This window comes from Heloderma suspectum, chromosome 4 (genome assembly GCF_057233095.1).
Source record: "Heloderma suspectum isolate Gila_16-S chromosome 4, 16-S_ref, whole genome shotgun sequence".
NCBI lineage: Eukaryota > Metazoa > Chordata > Lepidosauria > Squamata > Helodermatidae > Heloderma > Heloderma suspectum.
Window position 1 is genome coordinate 257,471,028 of NC_139461.1, and position 21,784 is coordinate 257,492,811.

General features: G+C 41.9%; 1 protein-coding gene across 2 annotated transcripts; it reads left to right on the plus strand.

The window, feature by feature from the left end:
• The first annotated feature begins 11,162 nt into the window (after positions 1–11,162).
• DDX20 (DEAD-box helicase 20) lies at positions 11,163–21,333 on the plus strand. Of its 2 annotated transcripts, none has more exons than XM_084853450.1 (11): positions 11,163–11,367; positions 13,421–13,515; positions 14,186–14,354; positions 14,625–14,739; positions 15,623–15,765; positions 16,018–16,156; positions 16,733–16,795; positions 17,289–17,367; positions 18,166–18,271; positions 18,357–18,458; positions 19,800–21,333. In XM_084853450.1, exons 1-11 carry the CDS (start codon positions 11,172–11,174, stop codon positions 20,915–20,917), a joined length of 2,325 nt encoding a protein of 774 aa, XP_084709576.1. In that variant the 5' UTR covers positions 11,163–11,171; the 3' UTR covers positions 20,918–21,333. The 2 variants fall into 2 exon arrangements, with proteins under 2 accessions (XP_084709576.1, XP_084709577.1); XM_084853451.1 differs by lacking the exon at positions 11,163–11,367 and adding an exon at positions 11,421–11,667.
• Positions 21,334–21,784: the final 451 nt, after the last annotated feature.

A 21,784-nucleotide genomic window follows, 5' to 3' on the forward strand; every position in this document is an offset into this window, starting at 1 on the left:
CTTTGACCGTAACAAACAGAAGTTTGATTTCATAAAGAGCAACATAAACCCAGTCCACTACCCTGCAGGATCTTGCCCTCTTGCTAGAAGGTATAACTAATCATTTCAGCTGCACGGAGAGAGTCCCCCCACAACCCTATTTGTGGGATTTGAATTATAGGGGAGTGCTTTTTATGCCCCAGCCATATGTGGCTGCAATTTCTGACCAAGAAAATTTGCAATCAATTGTACGATTGTTGGTTGTAGTTTACTGAAGGGATGTGTTTGCCTTTTTTGGCAGACCTTGCTGAACAGAATTCAGTCTGAACTCTTTCATCTGATCCACATGAAAGCTGGCCTTAAACTGAGCTGAAAACTAACAGGAGTGAATGGGTGAATAACCAATGTTCTGTTTGCAGCAAAAGGATATTTATTTTTTGATAGGTGTGTCTGGAAATGCAACAAACTAAGATTTTGTCTAAGCGGTATGGCAGTCTTGTGAGGTTGAACTACATTAGCGGCCAAGAGATCTGCAGTTAATTCACTCTTCAGATGAGGGCAATTTTGCAACCAGTGTCTGGACTGTGTAATCTCCATGGCAGGATTTGAAAGGCAAAATAGATTTAAAGGGAAGAAAGGTACCCTCTCCTTGCTCACTTTTTGCTTGTCCAGATTTGCCAAACTGATTATGTGGGAAACGGCTGTACATCTCAGCAGAACGACACCCTCCCTCCTGACCAATGGAGGCAGAGTTTCATATGGCTGTGATGTATAGCAACTTCCCATGCTCTTGGAAATTACCACTGGAACCCTGTCTGAACTCCTTCTGATAGCTGAAGCTCCTTACGTCTATAACAATAAAAGAGGCTGTGCATCTTCCTTTCAGTCCGTCAGCCGCACAGAATCAAGATCATGAAGCCTAGACACCTGAAACTTGGCATGCACACTAAGGAGACCCTTGGGGTATGCACCTCGGTGTTATTTTGTTTCTAAAATGTATTAATTTGAATTCATATAAATGTGTCCCTGGGATTGAAGCCTGCAGTAACACCTTCAGCCACTAGGAGTCCTAACCAGCACATAGCTTTGCAGTTTGAACCCAGGGGAGATTAGTAGGCGGAAGAGGGACAGAATTATATTTTTGCAGCCCCCTCAGGGGAATAGAGTGGACATATGGCAGGGGCTGTGTATGGGGGTGCCAGCAGGCAAGGCATCCCTCAGCCAGGGAAGACACAGTGTATCATCTGTGTACGTTTCTTTGAAGGCTTCGCTGTATTGAGATTCTCTGAATGTTTAAATAGCCACTACATGTAGTGTTAGCATCTTCTGAGGTCTGTGCAGTTTTCTAAAGAATTACTGGTTTGGTAATCATTTTGATACTTTCAAAATATGCACTTCATTGGGAAAATTGATTTTTTGATATTGAATAATGATAATAATGTGGAAGCTTGCTCATGCTTTCTTAAATTATCCTGATCACAGATGCGTATTGGAAGCCCTTGGAAGTCTGCAAATGGAACCAATGCTGCGGTCACACCACTACCTTTTGTTGCTTTTTGTTTTGATTGGTTTTGTCTCTCCTTGTCTACCGTTTCTCCCTCTTAGTTCCTGAGCAGCTCTTTACATATCTGTTGTCCTTCAAGTGGGCAGTTAAGATATTCTTGTTCCATCAGGCTTTTAATATGTTTTAACTTTATATACTAATGGTTGTGTTTATTTGCTTTATTTTGCTTTTGCATGCTCTTTTTAATTATATATATTATTGTTGTAAACTGCCTTAACGGCGGTATAGAAATGTTTTACAATTTTTTTAAAAAGTGCACCAGGAGAGGCATAAGAGATCTGTAAGATGCATAGAAGCATATGGCAGATGAAGACATTTCCTCATGAACAAATTCACTGGCAGGAAGGGCCACTTGACACAGTAAGTGGGCCAGCCTGTCACTTCAAGCAGCAAGTTTGAAAGTGCTGTGTTCTTTCTAATCTGAGGCATATTGGCAGGGCTAAACTACATGTGACATGGGGGTTCTGTGGCTGGAACACGTTTTAAATTTACATAACGCAGTTTAGGTGTATGTGCGTAATGTTTGGGGCTATATTGGGAAGGAAGGGACATCTAACTCTTTGCCGTATTCTGATTCCCTGACTTAAATAACCTCTTCCAAAGCTGCTACTAGCCATGGAGGGGAAAACATACAGGCTAAAGAACCTAAGTTCCTCTTAGGCTCTTTTCCTCTTCAGCAAATACCAGCTTTGGATGGTATGGCATAGGGTTTAATCCCCCTTACCAATCCAATCTAAATCAGGATGCTCCCACAGATGTGTTTTGTAAAAGAAAAAGAGGTTGGGAATTCTAATCACAGGCTCCCATGCTGCATGTTATTTGACTGTGATAATTTGCCTAAGGTTGCCCAGCTAATCCCTGGAAGAGCTATAGTTAGGTCTCCTATATCCATCCAAATCCGAATAAATATTTATTTATTTATTGTACTTATATATTGCTTAATATAATAAAATCTCAAACCAGTTCACATATACTGTAAATATTAAAAATCGCATTTAAATACATTATTAAAACAATTGAATCTATAATGACAATAGAAAATATGCCCAAGGCCACATTGGTTTTCACAATATGATCTCACCAAATATCTTTTGATTCATGAGACTGGACTAATCCTGGCATTCTAAACAGTAGCCGCAATAGCCGCCTTCTGGTGGGCACCATTAAGGTTTGGTATCTTTGTTTTCTTCTTCTTTGAGTTTTTAAAAAATATACATACATGAATTTGTATATATTCATAGCAATGAATCCATATGAAATGCATATGTATGAAAATACAATGGGTTTGTTAGCCTGATAATTTCAGGAAATGTTGCTTTGGAGTTACAGGAATCATCCTTGGAAAAACTCAAGGAGCTGACTTATCATCACCACTCACCCAGCCTTTAAGAGTGCTTCTGGACAAGACCATCACTCTGCCTCATTCACAGAAATTTGTGGTGGGACCAGACAACAATATTGTCTAATGGTAACCCTCCTGGGTTTTCCTACCACTTCTTCCATCTTTTTTCTTACTACAGAAAATCCATTAAGGAAAAAAAGATGGAATTGTTGCACAATAACTTCTGATATGAAGTGCTAGGAGCTCTCCAACTGGAAGCATCCTAACACTTTAAATATGAGCTGATCTCATAAGGTAGCTGCTCATTACATTAACTGAAATAGGAGAAACAGAGCAAACCTCAAAACAGCTGTTTCAAACCTTTCTGTAGTATTGGATAGTTTATGAGGAAGGGTAAGCTATACAGACTTTCCCAGCAGTGTGCTTATATTTCACTATCTAGGAAAACAGGCTATGCATATTTGAAAAATAACCAAAGTTGAACAGATTAGCATTTTAGTCCCCTGTAATTTTGTACACTCAATGTGGGCAACAAAACTGTAAAATAAATTATAAATATATTAAAAGAAATAAACATAATACTAAAAGAAAGTGATTTCCCACCCCTGGTCATAACGTGTTTGTCCAATACAAAGATCTCACACCATTTACAGAAGATACTTTGGCTAATCCTTTCTCTAACCACTGGAAAAAGGACATTCTGAAGCTATGGTAAATGCTATGTGAAAGGTTTAAGTTTTAGTGATGTATATGTTTTTCTTCAATAAAAATGCAACAAAGACCCAATAACAGTCCACACTATGTTTATTTCATACGATTTAGCACACCTTCTTCAGAGGGGCTCAGGACTTGATGGCCTCCATGGCAATGATGGGTTTGTCCCAACTGATATCTGGCCTCATTCATTTGACAGGGCACACTTTGGAACTGGTTTTCTTTCTTGGATGGAATGATGGTGATCTGGAGGTGGAAGAACTTTCCATTAGCAGGGCCAGATAACTACCTGGTGGAGTTAAGACTTATTGGGACTCAGAGCCTGTGCAGGGGCAGGGCACTGATTTAAGATGGCCTGACCCAGGAGGCTGATGGACCCAGATGGTTTCCGATGGCTCTTGGGGATTTTCCTGTCACCTCAGCAAGCAATTCTGTCGAAGCCCTGATTCCTCTGGAATGGGGAAATGGGCAATTGAAATTATTGCTCCTGAGTGTCCTTTCGTGCTGAGTGGACACTAATGAGCTCCTTGGTTTTTCAGGAAGTTGGAGGTAACGAAATGAGTGGGACTGTGACTAGAGTGATGCCAGTGGAAAATTTGGAATGGGTCTGACTGAACATGGGCTAGAGCTCATTTGAAACCTACTCCATGGCAGTGATGGGGGCATTTTCCCCCCTTTTCTGTGACAATTGCATCAGCACATGCAGCTGAGCTTTTTTGGATGGTCAAAAGCCTATTATGTTCTAACACACAAGAAGACAATGCAGACCACTTGTTATCCCATTATGACCAATCTGCATAACATCTTGCAGATACAATCCATGTTGAGATGGATACCATAGTTGATACAGGTCCGGTGGATGTAACTTTGCCCTCTGCTTGTCCAGCTATAATGGATACTTCTTAATTTGTACAGCCTAAGGATGAGACAAGATCTGTGGAGAAGTGAGGCCTACCATGTGTGTGCTGGACCCTTTCCCGACCCCTCCTGACTTATAACAGCAGCCAGGGTGGGGAGAACAAGCCAAGTGGGCAAGGTGTCATTCCATCTTGCCTAAAGGAGACAGTGGTAAGTCCTCTGCTAAAAAACCCACGCACCTCCCTGAACCCCACCATACTGGATTTTTTCTAGCTCGTCTCCAAAAATTCATTCCTTGGGCAAGGTGCTGGAGCATATGGTGGCATCTCAGCTCCAGGGGTTCCTGGATGAGGCGGATTATCTAGGCCTGGTTGTGGGACAGACTGCTTTAGTGGATGAGCAATGGCAGGAACTGGCCAGGGTGAGAGTGTCCCTGTTGGTTCTGCTGGACCTCTCAGTGGCTTTCAATACCCATCATCCATGGTATCCTTCTGAGGTGACTGTCTGGAATGGGACTTAGGAGGCAGACTGCTGGCCAGGGCTGATTACAGGGAGCACGTGACTCCCTTGTTACAAAAGCTTCATTGGCTTTTTCCAGGCACAATTCAAAGTGCTGGTTATAACCTATAAAGCCCTATATGACTTGGGATCAGGCTACCTGAAAGAGTGCCTTATCCTGTATAAGCCTACCGAGGTTTTAAGTTCTTCAGGGCAGGCCTTTTTCTCTGTCCCACCGCCATTGGGATTTACGTTTAGTGGGAGTGTGAGAGAGAGCCTTCTTGGTGGCAACTCGCTGCTGAGGGAAGCGAGGAGTGCAGTCCTATGCATGTTTAGACAGAAAAAAGTCCTACAATTCCCAGCATGCTCCAGTAGGCATAGGATTGCACCATAGGTTGGCTCCCTCTCAATTGTCCTTCTGCAAACAGGTGAAGATGTTTTTATTCAAGTAGGCCTTTGATATGTAAGCTGGTGTATTGCTCAAGGGAATTTTAATTGGTTGAATGCCATTTCTTTTATTTTTGTGTTTTTGTCTTAATGTTATATTTAAACTAATATTTTGTTTTTAATCTGTATTTTATTAATGTTAGCTGCTTTGAGTGCCACTTTTGGTGGAAAAACACGATATCAATTAAATAAATATTAAATAAACTGTGCTTAGTTTAAACTATGGTTTGATAATAAACCAGGATCATAAACTGTGATTTGATCCTGGCTTGTTTAAACTAACCAGAGTTAGTTTAAGAGTTAGTTAGTCAGAGTTAGTTAGTTAGTCAGAGTTTCCAGAGTTTGGATGTAATGGGGAAACCTAGTTTAAAAGTAGACGTGGATGCTTCTGATCTCATCCTTGTGGCCACACTAGAGGAGAGGGAAGTGCACAAGGCTGAGGCTCTCTGAGGCTTGTTCACGAAGTGCTAAAATAGTATTACACTCAAAAGAGCACACTGCCTAATCTAAATTCCCGTCCATAAGAAATTTAGTACTCCTTTCTTGACGTAAACTATTCAAATTGTTGTCAGAGCACGTTCTTCCTTATGGCTCATTTTCGAGACTTTGATTAACATTCCTTTTTTTTTTTTTTGGTCATCTTATTACTATTTCACATAAACAGAAGATAAAATCAACACACAAAATGAGATTCTTCTTTTTGATGCAAAGCAACTTTTTAAAAAATTACATGTGTAAAGTAAACATAAAGAAGACACATTTCATGCACAGGTTGCACCCTCTCCTGGTGAGAAATAGCATATGCAGTGGTTACTAAAAAACAAAAACAAAACATGAAATGTTTTTGTTAACCCAAAGCTGTGTTGAATGTCATTTATTAGAGGTAGCAAAAACCATCACAGTTTTACTCTTGTCATAAAAAGGGAAGAATGTGTTTAGGATTGCAGCCTCAATGTGATATATATAAACATATATATATATATATATATATCTCTCTCTCTCTCTCTCCCCTTCATGGATCACTGTTGTGGTGAGGGGGCTTGCGTACCTCAGTGAAGCCATAAGCTATGCCGTGCAGGGCCACCCAAGACAGACAGGTCATGGCTGAGAGTTCTGACAAAATGTGGTCCACTGGAGAAGGAAATGGCAACCCACTCCAGGATTCTTGCCAAGAAAACCCCATGGAACGTATCACAAGGCTAAAAGATATGATGCCGGAAGATGAGCCCCTCAGGTCGGAAGGTGTCCAATATACAACTGAGGAAGAGCAGAGGGTATTTCCAAGTAGCGCCAGAAAGAGTGAAGCGGCTGGGCCAAAGCCGAAAGGACACTCAGCTGTGGATATGTCTGGTGGTGAAAAGAAAGTCTGATGCTGTAAAGAACAATATTGTTTAGGAACCTGGAATGTCAGATCAATGAATCAAGGTAAGCTGGAGGTGGTCAAACATGAGATGGCAAGATTGAACATCGACATCTTGGGAATCAGCGAACTAAAATGGACAAGCATGGGCAAATTTAATTCATGTGACCGTTATATCTACTACTGTGGGCAAGAATCCCTTAGAAGAAATGGAGTAGCACTCATAGTCAACAAAAGAGTGGGAAAAGCAGTACTGGGGTACAATCTCAAAAACGACAGAATGATCTCAGTACGAATCCAAGGCAAACCATTTAACATCACAGTAATTCAAGTCTATGGCCCAACCACTGAGGCCGAAGAAGCTGAGGTTGATCGGTTCTGTGAAGACCTACAACACCTTCTAGAACTAACACCAAAAAAAGATGTCCTCTTCATCATAGGCGACTGGAATGCTAAAGGAGGAAGCCAAGACATAACCAGGATAACAGGCAAGCATGGCCTCGGTGTACAAAATGAAGCAGGACAAAGGCTAATAGAGTTTTGCCAAGAGAACACGCTGATCATAGCAAACACGCTTTTCCAACAGCACAAGAGGCGACTCTACACATGGACATCACCAGATGGTCAACATCGAAATCAGACTGATTATGTCCTTTGCAGCCAAAGATGGAGAAGCTCTATACAGTCAGTAAAAACAAGACCTGGAGCTGACTGTGGCTCAGATCATGAGCTGCGTCTTGCAAAATTTCGGCTTAAATTGAAGAACGTAGGGAAAACCACTAAACCATTCAGGTATGACCTAAATCGTATCCCTGATGAATATACAGTGGAGGTGACAAATAGATTTAAGGGATTCGACCTGACAGATAGAGTGCCTGAGGAGCTATGAACAGAGGTCCGTAACATTGTTCAGGAGGCAGCAACTCAATCCATCCCAAAGAAAAAGAAATGCAAGAAAGCCAAGTGGCTGTCTGATGAGGCTTTACAAGTAGCTGAGGAAAGAAGGGAAGCGAAAAGCAAGGGAAAAAGGGGAAGATATATCCAAGTGAATGCAGAGTTCCAGAGAATAGCAAGGAGAGACAAGAAGGCCTTCTTAAATGAACAATGCAAAGAAATCGAGGAAAACAACAGAATGGGAAAGACTAGAGATCTTTTCAAGAAAATCGGAGATCTCAAGAGAATGTTTTGTGCAAAGACGGGCATGATAAAGGACAAAGAAGGCAGGGACCTAACAGATGCAGATGAGATTAAGAAGAGGTGGAAAGAATACACAGAAGAACTATACAGGAAAGATCTTAATGTCCCTGATAGCCATGATAGTGCAGTCATTGAACTGGAGCCGGACATCCTAGAGAGTGAAGTCAAGTGGGCCTTAGGCAGCATTACTAACAACAAAGCTAGCGGAGATGACAGTATTCCAGCTGAGCTATTTAAAATCCTAAAAGATGATGCTGTGAAAGTGCTGCACTCAATATGCCAACAAATTTGGAACACTCAACAGTGGCCACAAGACTGGAAAAGATCAGTTTACATTCTAATTCCAAAGAAGGGCAATGCCAAAGAGTGTTCAAACTACCGTACAATTGTGCTCATTTCACATGCCAGCAAGGTGATGCTCAAAATCCTACAAGCTAGGCTTCAGCAGTATGTGAACCAAGAACTACCGGAAGTACAAGCTGGGTTTTGAAGAGGCAGAGGAACTAGAGATCAAATTGCCAACATTCGCTGGATCATGGAGAAAGCAAGAGAATTCCAGAAAAATGTCTATTTCTGCTTCATTGACTACGCTAAAGCCTTTGATTGTGTGTATCACAACAAATTGTGGCAAATTCTGAAAGAGATGGGAGTACCAGACCACCTTATGTGTCTCCTGAGAAACCTGTATGAGGGTCAAGAAGGAACAGTAAGAACCACACATTGGTTCAAAATTGGAAAGGAGTACGACAAGGCTGTATATTGTCGCCCTGCTTATTTAACTTTAATGCAGAGTACATCATGAGAAACTCCGGGTTGGATGAATCACAGGTCGGAATTAAGACTGCCAGGAGAATTATCAACAACCTCAGATACACAGACGATACCACCCTAATGGCAGAAAGCGAAGAGGATCTAAAGAGCCTCTTGTTGAGGGTGAAAGTGGAGAGTACAAAAGCTGGTTTGAAACTCAACATTCAAAAAACGAAGATCATGGCATCTGGCCCCATCACTTCCTGGCATATAGAAGGGGAAGAAATGGAAGCAGTGACAGATTTTATTTTCTTGGGCTCCAAGATCACTGCAGACGGTGACTGTAGCCATGAAATTAAAAGAAGCTTGCTCCTTGGGAGGAAAGCTATGGCAAACCTAGACAGCATAGTAAGAAGCAGAGACATCACCTTGCCGACAAAGGTTCGTATAATCAAAGCTATGGTTTTCCCAGTAGCAACGTATGGCTGTGAGAGCTGGACTATAAGGAAGGCTGAGCGCCGAAGAATTGATGCTTTCAAACTGTGGTCCTGGAGAAGACTCTTATGAGTCCCCTGGACTGCAAGGAGGTCAAATCAGTCAATCCTAAAGGAAATCAACTCTGAGTGCTCACTGGAAGGACAGATACTGAAGCTGAAGCTCAATATTTTGGCCACCTAATGCGAAGAGAAAACTCCCTGGAAAAGACCCTGATGCTGGGAAAGATTGAAGGCAAAAGGAGAAGGGGATGGCAGAGGATGAGATGGCTAGATAGCATCACCGATGCAATGAATATGAACCTGAGCACACTCCGGAAGAGAGCAGAGGACAGGAGAGCCTGGCGTGCTGTGGTCCATGGGGTCACGAAGAGGTGGACATGACTTAATGACTGAACAATATATATATATATACACACCACCCTTCATTATCAAATTATTAATTATTATTATCATTATTAATTTTTGTGATACCATCCATGTAGTGGTGCTTTACAAAGAATGAGGGTGCTTCCAGATGAGGCCTCATTCACAGAAGTTTACACAAGTCCAAACTAAGTTGCCTTCCACTCATTACCTTACTGTGTTTTCTTACTGCTTCTTTCCTCTTTTTCTTAATGTAGATATCCGTTAAGATGGAACAGCTGCACAATGCTTTCTGATTGCTTGCACTATTTTATTAATTTATTACATTTATATCCCGCCTTTTTTCCTCCAAGGAACTCAAGGTGGCGTACATAATCCTCCTCCTCCTCCATTTTATCCTCACAACAACAACCCTGTGAGGTAGGTTGGGCTGAGAGTCTGTGACTGGCCCAAAGTCACCCAGTGAGCTTCCATGGCCGAGTGGGGACTAGAACACGGATCTCTCGACTCCCAGTCCAGCACTCTAGCCACTACACCATGCTGGCTCTCATCACCATGCTGGCACTAGCAGCGCTATGTCTAGAAGCACCCTGAGGACAGTTCCCTGTCCCAAAGCACTTGCAGTCTAGAAACAGATACAAGGGAGACAACAAAGCGAGGGAAATGGAGGCAGCGGTAAACAGGGGAAGAATCTGTGATACACACCTACTCAGAAGCAAGTACCATTGAGTTTAATGGGGCTGACTCTCCAGGGAGTTAGGATTGCAGCCTTAGGCTTAGATGAAGCAAGCTAGGGAGACTGCAGCGTAGTGCAAAAGGCTTCTAAATGCGGACTCCATGACTTCCAACATCAGCCAGCTTCGTCTACTATCTAGCCCAGCCTTCCCCAACCTGGTGCCCTCCAGATGTGTTAAGACTGTAACTCCCAGCATTCCCAGCCAGCATGCAGGGAATGATTGGCCATGCTGGCTAGGAATGATGGGAGTTGCAGTCCAACACGTTCGTTGGGCGCCAGGTTGGGGGAGGCTGATCCAGTCTGATGAAGAGTTCCAGATAACTCGAAAGCTTGTATACTCTTTTGTGACATTGGAGTTGAACTAATAAAAGTATTGCCCTAGTATGGACTTTGGAATTTCTCTTAAGGGCCGACAACAGCACTTCGGCTTTTTTGTTACCATACATCGGTGTGCATTTATTTGTTTATTGTCGCGAAAGCATGAAAACTTATGGCAGGATAGAGCCGCCCCGGCCGGCATATCCAGGACTGAAAGCTGCCTCGGCGAAGCCTTCCGCGCGCCCTCTCAGCGCCCAGCGCCCGCCTCCCGCAGCCGAGAGCGCGGTCTTCCCCGCCCCGCGTTGCCAAGGGTGCCGGCACACCCCTTGCCCTCAATGGTTTCGTCCTCCTTCAGACATCCATTTCCCGCCCTTTCTCGCATTTCGCGTCAAATCGCTATCTCACCCCCCAAATACCTCAAATGGTTTCCTCCTGTCCGTTTGCGTTCGGCGCGCGCATCTATATTTCCCGCTCTGAGAAGTCCCGCCGCTCGTTTTCTTGCTCCGCTCCTGACTTCTCGCGACATCTCCGACCGCGCTCTTCCCAAGATGGCGGCTCCCGACGGAGCTCCTGCTCCAGCTGAGAGCTGGCTCCGCACCCGGGATGTGCTCATGCAGGAAGGCCCCGAAGACTTCGGGTCGCTGCTGCTGTCGGCCCCTGTGCTGGAAGGGCTGAAGGCTGCCGGGTTCCTGAGGCCGTCTCCGGTGCAGCTCAAAGCCATCCCGCTGGGGCGCTGCGGCCTAGGTGAGCGGGCGGGGCCTAGAAATTGGCGTGAGGGGCGGAGTTTTGGGCCCGGCATAGGGCAGCGGTACTGGCCACGGACGGGAGGTTGAATCCCCGAAGTGAGATTGAGATGTGAACCTGTGGCAGGGGAGGGGAACGCGTGGCCCTCCAGATGTTGTTGGACTGCAACTCCCTTCAGCTCTAGCCAGCATAGCCAATGGCGGTGGATGATGGGCGTTGTAGTCTGGCCACAACTTGGGGGCCATGTGTTCCCCACCCCTGTTCTATGGGTTGGGAAGAAATATACTTCTGACTTTTAGGGTAATGGAGCAATGTGGGTTGGAGCTAATTAACCATTTAGCTTTTGAATTTTACTAGTAGAGCCATGCTTAATCTAGCGTTGTAGTTTGCAAACTATATTTAGAGAAGCTTTTCCATGCCAAGGAAACCCTACCTGTTGCATGCTAAGATGTGCCTTAGAGCATTTGTCATCAGATAATTGCTTAGGACCCAAACCTTGAGTAGAATGTGCTGGGAGCACCACCGTTATTTTCTTTTGTCTTGTGTTGTTTAAGAGAAGGAGTAGAGGGTAAAGCTGAAAGATGGGGCATAGAGAGTGAAAAGCAGACAGCATTAAAAAATGAAACAAAAAAGGGATGATGTAGCAGGTTGGGAATTTCACACAGGAGAATTCCCTGCAAGTGGAAGAAAAGGCTGGTGAAGGAAAGGCAGAGCAATCTGGCCCTGCTTTGCTAGCCTTCTTTCCTTCTCTACGGGCTGTGGAGGAAAGGGCTGCACTTCCTTCAGAGACAGTACAAAAGCCAAGGGGGGTGGTGAATGAGAGACAGATCTTTCTTTCTCTCCTTTACCAGCTCACTCAATTTGTGTACTGGCTTCAGAGGAAGAGGCTTTACTTTTTCTGTGGCCAGGACGCAAGCTAAGAGGGCTGGCAAAGAAGAAACAGGGTACTCTGTTTCTCTGTCAGCTGACTGTGCTTCTAGTCTGTTGTGTGTGTGGTTTTTTTTAAAACTATCCTGCTTTTTACTCATAAAAGTGGACTCTCTTATGAGTAAAAAGCAGCATCTGTTGTAGGCTAATAACTTTTGTGTGCTTAGTGACAAAGTTAGGTTAAAAATGCTTGATTTTTAGGGTAAAAGCAAGAGCTATTTTACATACATTTTAAGCAATGTAATTGTCACAGTCCATACCTTTTGCATAGTGGAGGCTGGTGGCTTCAGTTTGGCAGGGGTGTATGCGTGATTCCATTCTGGGTTTTAGTTAGAACCAGCCAGAACTCTAAAGGTGGTATCCATGGTTCTGAACCTATTTTGGGGATAGGGTTCAGCATCTTGGATAGCACCTTTAGAGTCCTGGATGGTTCTAACTAAAACCCAGAATGGAATCACTGCTCCTTCAAAACTGGAGCCACCAGCTCCACTGCTTTTGCATTTCATTTCCTTCCGGCCTCACTGCTGACAATCCCCCACCCCCCATAAACATTCACACACAATGTTATGTGTCTGTACTTGCCAACACAGCACGCATCTTATGAAATGGATTCCAGTCCATGAAGCCTTATTCCATAAAAAAATGTAAGATACCCCAAGACACCTTTTTTGGCTGCAGCACGATAACATTACTGCCCTCTCAAAACTGATTTTAGGGTGTATACTTAGTCCAAATGGGGCTCTTCCCAGACTAACTGTCACACTGCATGAGATGAGGAAAAAAAACTGAATACATATCCAGGATTTTACTGTGGCTGCATGTTGTAGAGGAAAGTCAGTAATGATGAGGAAAGTCAGTAATGATGAGGAAAGTCAGTAATGATGAGGAAAGTCAGTAATGATGAGGAAAGTCAGTAATGATGGTCAAGCTGTCTTCTAAGGGAAATTGCCCCTCATAACAAGTCTTCCAATTGAGGAACCTCTAATATGGTTCTAAGGGATGCCAAAAATTCCCTCAGAACAGAGTTTGAAAATGACTGTCCCAATTTATGCAACTCCGTTGTCCTGGCTTTCTTGTGATGCTCTCTTGGCTGCTTCCTGACATCCACCCTTTCTTTATCTTTCAGATCTTATTGTGCAAGCAAAGTCTGGCACTGGTAAAACCTGTGTCTTCTCTACTATTGCACTTGATTCCCTTATCTTGGAAAGTGCAGTTACACAGGTGAGTATTATAATCACATATAAAGGTTTGAGGGAAATATCCATGTTGAGAACAGTCAAAAGTAACTTTGCAAATAAGTTCATAAGTTACTAGTTCATCAATATTTCACCTGTCAGCCTGCACATATGGATCTGTTATGTATCTGTGGCATATTGATGGCCCAAAAGAGAAGAACTACTGACTGTCTCCTAGTTTACAGACATCTCCATGCTTTGTTGCTTGGAGCAATGTTTATTCAAAAGTGAAACATTGTCACTCCAAATGTGATGGACAGAATTGTAGGCTTTTGCTATAGTGTCCTCCCATGTGCATTTAGGAATTTGAAGCTGTATAAATATTTTTTATAGGGGCAGAGCTGTTTATTGAAAGTTTTATTTTACCCCCACTGCCTTATAGACAGTTCTGATGTAACTGTTATATATGCTTTAATGATGCCATTTAGGAATACTTTTGTAAGTATGATCTGCATGTGTTTTAGGAATATCTGACCAAAATTTAACTGTGGATGCTTCTAGTGGACTGTATAAATTTCATTAAAGGGATGTCAGTTATTGATGATCTGAGCTGCTCTGATGGGCAGGGGATTAATAATAATCTATAAGAAAAGGTTGTAAGGTTGAGGGTTTTGCTTTGTCCTTTGTCCTTCAGAGTTTGATTGTCTTTATTTCAGATTCTGGTCTTGGCTCCTACTCGAGAGATTGCTGTACAGATACATGCAGTTATTACAAGTATTGGGATCAAAATGGAAGGTTTGGAATGTCATGTCTTCATCGGAGGAACCCCTTTAAACCAAGATAAAATAAGGTTGAAGAAGTGTCATATAGCAGTTGGCTCCCCTGGTAAGACAGTATTGCACTGGAGTTATTTTAATAACGTTTTATCATATGTTACAAAAACTGTTGCATGCAGTTATCTGCAAACGTATTACAGAAGAGAATTTGATACCTTGTAATTAGAGAAAATATGCAAAGATAGAGGAATTTTTAGCAGGGTGCTATTAAAATTATTTTAGAGGGCATATTTAATTTAATTGGTTGAGTTGTATTGACTGACATAACCATAGTTTCCATACATTTTTGAGACACTAAGGTGATTTTTCTCATTGGCAGGTCGTATAAAGCAACTCATAGAGCTGGACTATCTGAATACAGCTAGCATTCGCCTCTTCATTCTTGATGAAGCAGACAAGCTTCTGGAAGAAGGCAGTTTCCAGGAGCAAGTCAAGTGAGCGTAATAAGTTATGCAGAGTGTCTTGTTTCTGGTAGATCTGGTGCTGGAAACCTTAAGGCCTGGTGTGACCAATTTGCAATGTTTTTTGAGGGTGAAATAGGTTGTATTTCCACTGAGTTAGATGCCATAGTTAATACAGGATCAATATTGGAGGCAGCCAGTACCCTGGCTTATCAAATTGCAGTGGACACCTTTTAGCTTGTTCAAACAGAGTATGTGGATAAGCTACTTGGAAGTATGAGACCTGTCATTTCTGTTCTGGATCCTTGTGCAGGTTTGAAGTCCTGACTTCAGATATAGTAATTGTCTCCCTGAGAAGGTGTGTGGTCCCTGATTTCCTTAAAGGAGCAGTAGAGTGGCTCTTACTCAAGAAACCATATTTAGATCCTGAGAACTTGGATAAATGGCCCATCTCTAACTTTCCCTTTCTGGGTAAGGTGTTGGTAGGGATGATAGTTGCTCACTTCCAAGTGGTTTTGGAGGAAATACATTACCTAAATCTATTCAAGTCTGGGTTTGGGAAAAGAAACAGCTCTGGTAGATGACATATGCTGGGGACTGGATGTAAAAGGAAGTCCTTCTTCAATGCTGCGTTTGATTGATACCATAGGTATTGTCAGTAGAAAAGCTTCCCAAGGTAATTCTGGGCTTCTCTGATGTGATCACCTTCAAATTGTACCTTGTCTCTCACTTCTTTTTGTATGTTGCTTTAGGAGGGTGTATCCCTAAAAAGCTGCACCCTCCTAAAGCAACATACAAAAAAAAGTGAGAGAAGCCCTAAAAAGCTTAAATACTTGAGATAAATAAATCAAATAAATGAGTTGGTTTGAAGCGTTTGCTTTGAGTGATGCTTTCTTTTTCCCTCCTTCTTGCTTAGTTGGATTTATTCTTCTCTACCAGCTAACAAGCAGATGTTGGCTGTTTCAGCTACCTATCCTGAATCCTTGGCTAATACTTTGACTAGGTACATGAGAGATCCCACCTTTGTGAGGCTGAATCCCACTGACCCAAGTCTCATTGGTACGTATGATGTTCTCTTTGCATTTCTGCGCAACCCCCCAATATGTAAGATGTGTGATAAATTCTAAAACTTACCATATTGGTAAATAAGTATTTTGAATAGGTTGTATGGTCTCATTTGTCAGTGCTCTGTAGAATAACATTTCAGCCAGACATATTGGTGCAAACGTTTATTACTTGTTAGATTTGTTTCCTTTTCTCCAATGAACTTTTGTGCGTGTGTAATATGTAAGCCCATCTTGTTTTGGTTAGGGTTGAAGCAGTACTTCAAAGTTGTGAATTCTCATCCATTACCTCATAAGATTTTTGAGGAGAAGGCTGAGCATTTACAGGAGCTGTTCAGCAAGATTCCTTTCAACCAGGCCCTGGTCTTCTCGAATCTACATAGCCGGTATTTGGTGCTTTAAAAAACAACAACAAATTAGAATATTTAAAAGAAAAAAATAATTATGTGGGGTTGGATAACAATGCTTCTGTTTCAGTAAGTGAATGTCTAAATGTACAGGATACTGGGATCGAAAGCAATTACATACAACAAGACCATCAGGGCAGTAAGTTTACAGGGCTGAAAGATTTGTCATCTAAGATTAGTCTGTATGGTTTAGCGTACCATATAACGCTGAACATAATTAAAATGGTAGAATCAGTTTGTGTCTGAAAAGGCTTAGGTCCTCTTCAGTATCACTATTTTTTATGAATTAAAAAAGCAAATCCAAGAGTTAATCACATATACTGTGGATGAAGCAGTCTGAGGGTGGGGGAGGGTCAAGGAAGAAGATTTTTGATGGAATCAGCTATGTTCCTGGATCTTACCATGCAGGAAGTAATGTGCCCCTAACCAATATAAACATAACTTTTATTATTTTGCCACACATTATTGTCAGGCATTTTAGGGGGCTGTCAAAAGGGGAAGTCATAGAAGTGTTAAGTTGAAACATTTTTCCTGTCTGGCTTTCTCTTTTTGAAGAGCTCAACACCTAGCAGATTTACTGACCTCCAAAGGTTTTCCTGCTGAATGCATTTCAGGCAAGTAGGCCTCTTGTGTTATTTTGCTGAACCTGATATAAACAAAATTTGTTGTATTTAAAGGCATATGTGTCTGCAAGCAGGTAGTTTGGATGCACACTAACATGGGAGTAAGTCCCATTGAACTCAGTAGGACTTACTTCTGAATAGATATATATAGGATTGCACTGTTAGACTAGGATATTATGACTAGCAGATTATTTCCTTGTGGTTAGAGGATTCTTACTATACTAACTTAGAAGGCATCGTTTTAAATGTTCGAGATTGTATTCTACTCTGAATACAGTTTGAAACACTTAAAATAGATACCTTAGAATTGCCTGAAGACTGGACACAAGTTCAGTGGATTTCAGCTTTGATCAGTGGCTTTCTTCAGCTTTTAGGTTCAAAAGTTTGAGCAATACAGAGCAAAGTACTGTAATGATTCTGCTAATAGGTTTGTTGGTTACACTCCTTGTCTCAGGGTGTAATTTATTTGTCTTTGTTTCTCTAGGCAGTATGAATCAGAATCAGCGACTAGATGCCATGGCTAAACTCAAGCAGTTCCATTGTAGAGTCTTGATTTCAACTGATTTGGTGAGCTTTTCCTAGTAAATGAATGTATAGCTTGCAAATGTATTTAATATAGAACTGCCTTGAAGGATCTAGACACTCCAACCAAAACTAGCAAACTCTTGCTTCTGACATTTTTCATATTTAATAATGGAGATAATGCATCGTAGAAAATGTGGGTTCCTTGCACACATACATTTACAAATACATTGTAAATCAAGTGATAAGAGGGGAAATAATTAGTACCGTTATAAGAAGCAATATGCTTGCTTGATCGCCTGTCTGAAACTTTGCTGTCTATTCCCAGCACACATTTAAACAGCTTTTCCACTAAGATTTATACGAATATAATTCTGAAAAAAATTGCAAGCTCATAACTCTGACACCTGCTTATCCACAGCATTTATAGAATAATTAAATTGATCTAAAGAAGTTGTGTGCTTTAGGTTTTATTGAAACTGACACAGTTTATACTGCAGAATTATGTTTCTGGATCCCAATGAAATAAGTTTTCTTGAATATGCCTGATCTTTTCTGGATTGTGCCAACTGATTTTAATGGAACGATTCTGAAGCAAGTACTCTGAGGATTGCAACCTACTAAATTAGAAATATTTTTTTCTGAACTAGAGCAAAATGTTCCTTTGTATCTTGATGTATGTATGTTTCTGCATTTTCATCTTTCCTGAGCTGTCTTGGAATTTGCTCACAGTACATTGGAATAAGTGGAGGAACTCTAAATGGATAACCTGTCTGAAGTGTTTGGCTTATCTCCTACTCACTACTGCCCTTGATTCCCCCCCCCCCCTTTTCTTCCTCTCAGACTTCCCGTGGAATTGATGCTGAGAAGGTGAATCTGGTCATTAACTTAGATGTGCCTTTGGATTGGGAAACATACATGCATCGCATTGGTAGAGCTGGACGCTTTGGTAAACACTACTTTGAGTTTGCTCTGCAATAGCATTTGTTGGATTTACAACTGTCCCATTAATTTACCTCTCTGTTCTGTTTCAGGAACCTTAGGGCTAGCAGTGACATATTGCTGCCGTGGGGAAGAAGAAAACATGATGATGAAAATTGCACAGAAATGCAACCTACGGCTTCTTCCTTTACCAGGTACAAATGTCTTTGGTATGTTTGGGAACATAATGATTGAATTTTGAGTATACCCTTATGAATACTGGTGTAGCATGTGCCTCAGAGTTAATAATGATAGTTAAGCTTCAATCCTATATTCACTTACCTGGGAGTAAATCTCACTGAAATCAGTGGGACTTACTTCTCAGGCATGTATAGGATTATGCTGTTAATCACACAGTTGTAGTCCTATTATTCTGACTATTCTGAAAGTGGCTAGGGAGTTTTCTGCATGCAAGGGTTGAATTATTTCTGATAAGTTAGATAATGGAGCTTTCAGTTCATAATTTAGGGCACAATCCTATTGGATCTGTCCTTGGTACTCATAAGCCTCCGTACTCCTGGAGGCTTACAAGTATCCAGAGCAGAGAGGGAGGTACACTACACCTCTCACCCTGCAATTTAGCTAGACTGGCTGTGAGGGGGTCGGGAGCTTGGACTCCTAGGCCTGAGGTTGGAGTGCTATCCCTGGCCGTGGATCCAGGAATCTGAAAAATCCCATTGCCCCCCTTAGACGTGTTTAGGGGGTATAGAATTGCTCTCAAGTCAGTTAGAACATTTGCCAATACAATCGAGAGCCTAATACTGAAGACGTTAAATGATGCATTTTTCTCAAATATGCATTACTGGGAGCTGCTTCTTATGAAAATCTTGGGCCTTTTGTAGTATAATAGCTGGGAAGCAATTCTCTTTATCTGTTGAAAACAGGACAAGAAGCAGTGGTTTCAGATAAGATGGTGGTAGAAACAGGTTCTTAAATCTGTATGTCAGAGCAGTTCATCATTGGATTAAGATGTCAAGAGAGATTGTGAAAGAAGGCACCTGCCAAGGCTATCCTATTTTGTTGATGGAGGGAGTTGAACTACTTGATCATTGGTTATCTTTCAGCTTTGGCCATTTTCAGCACCTTATAAAAACATTTTTGGCTTGTGGCAGTGCTTTTGTATTGATCCTACCTTAAAAAGCTAACGGATATGATTAATAGTCTATTAAAAATGCATCTAAAACATGCTTGTATTCAAAGCATGTTGAATTTAAGCTGAGTGTTTCCAGGCTCCAGTTTCTGGAAATGCTTTGTTATACATTGTTCTGAGTAGTAGTTGTGGGATATAGAAAGAATAAAATGTAAAATGAACCTTTTCTCTTCCCCACAAAATGTAGGGGATGCTTGAGATACGAATAAATAGAGTTGAAGAATTCAAGTAATTTTGATTATGATCTTGTGGTATCCCTTAACAGCTGATGTATCCATGTATGTTTCTTTGGGAAGAGAATTCTATGCATTGGTCTTGACTGATGGTGTTGTTGTTGTTGTTGAAGAACCTGTACCTCCAGGGCTGATGGAACAGTTTGAAGGATGGGATGTAGAGGTCACCGCTGTACCATACCCCAATGCTTCGCTGCATGTGTCTCTGTTGCCAGCTAAAAGACCAGAGGGGACAATGCAGCACACAAGAGTAAGCACCAGTGTGCAGATTTCTCCTACTGATGCTTCTGAAAATCCTCCTGCCCCCAAACAAAAAAACAGACAAAAGCAGCTGCTCAAAAGCAGAACGGAGCATACCAAGACAAAGATAACTAGGAATCCACAGTCTTCTCATGGTATCCCACAGCAGAAGTGCCACATGGAACCTGATTGCAAAACTGGTGGACAGCATAACAAGGAGGTGGAGAGGGAAACTTTAAAAAGCATGCTTCCTAAGATCCCTTGCTTATCGTCTTTTAAAAATTGTCAGTCTGCCAATACATGGAGCATGGCTGAATTTGTTGAGGATTATGAATACTTCATTAAGGAAGGATTGGAGAGAGATGTGGAGATCATAAGAAGCTATACAGGTCCTGGAGAGCAGCATAAACACCCCAAAAGTGATGTCTTAGACTGGACAGGAATGGAATCCAGAACACATGTTGCAACAACAGCTGAGGTGTTGACTGGAGAGTCCGATAGTGATAGTAGCTCTTGCACTTCTGGATCATCCAGCTATAGTGGGGAGGGCCAGTCACATATCAGAGCCTCTTCAGTTACACAGCAAAGGGACAATTGTGTACTGTCAACAAATCAGACTGTTCAGAGACATGCTCAGCAGTTCAGTGGTGTCCCTGAACCAGAGCAGTTCCAAGAGTCTTCTCTGCTCCAGAAGGTGGAACAGAATGTGAAACAGAGCAAGCAGAGTAGGCATAGCCACTTCTCTCACACCACCAAGCCATCCAAGAGAGAGACTATAGAAGATGCACCCCAAGACAAACATGCTCCTTTCCCTCACAGTGACCATCTGAATTCTGAGGAATACTGGCGAGCATATTACCGGGCGTGGCGGGACTATTATGCTGAAGCTTCTCGTTCATGCTACCAATCGTATCTGAGACCATTGAACATGCTGACTGCTTATCATGCCAATGCAGTCTATTTTGAAGAGTTGTTGAGGGGTGATAGGTAATGGGAAAGTGGTAAGATTATTTTCCCCAATCTAAACGTACTAGCAATATATTCCAGGTCACACTCTTCTTAGATCTTTTCATTTCATGTATGTACTGTTTTGTACATTTCAGCAGGTGAAATGCTTCAGTAGCATTGCTAATAAATAGTACACAAACAATGCTGGTATTTCTTTTCCATTGTTTAGATACTGAAAGATTGTCTTCATGACATTACAGGCAACCTGTTTTGCTGGCATTAGCCACTTAAGAAATACACCACACATGGTCACCATTCTTGTCTCACTTTATGTTGGATACGCTCTTGCAAAATAGTGTTCTCTTATGAATAGTAAGCATTGTATTTGTGCAGGGTTTAACATGCTCATTTCTGGAACTCAGTTGTGGGATAAACTTCCTGCTAAAATATATAGCCCTTTTTTGTATTTTCTCTGTGATTTCAGATGAGTTTGGTGTTCAGATAGTATGGGCAGTGGGACAAATCACTTCTGTCTGGTTAAGATGGGGGTGGGAAAACACTTGATCTAGAGCTGTTCAGTCTAGTCCCTAAAACTTTCCTTAAGGCTTTTTACCTTAACCTGCTGTTGAAGAAAGAGATAACAAAGAATCTTTAGAAAAGCAGTCTCTTCAAGGTAACAAGACATGTTGTCCTGCATATGATCTCTATTCCTGATGTATTCTTAGATCCTTTATAGTATTCCATAGATCAGCCTTCCCCAACCTGGTGCCCTCTAGATGGTTTAGACTACAGTTCTGAGGATTCCTGATCATTAGCCATGTTTGCTAGGGAGTTGATCTGAAGCATCTGGAGGGCACCAGGTTGGAGAAGACTGCTATAGATGGAGCTATTTCCATGTTCATATATAGAG

Coding starts and splice junctions, on each gene's coding strand:
- DDX20 (XM_084853450.1), top strand. CDS start 11,172: ATGGCGGCTCCCGACGGAGCTCCTGCTCCAGCTGAGAGCTGGCTCCGC. Junction 13,516..14,185: donor TGGAAAGTGCAGTTACACAG/GTGAGTATTATA, acceptor TCTTTATTTCAG/ATTCTGGTCTTGGCTCCTAC. Junction 18,272..18,356: donor TGGTAGAGCTGGACGCTTTG/GTAAACACTACT, acceptor GTTCTGTTTCAG/GAACCTTAGGGCTAGCAGTG.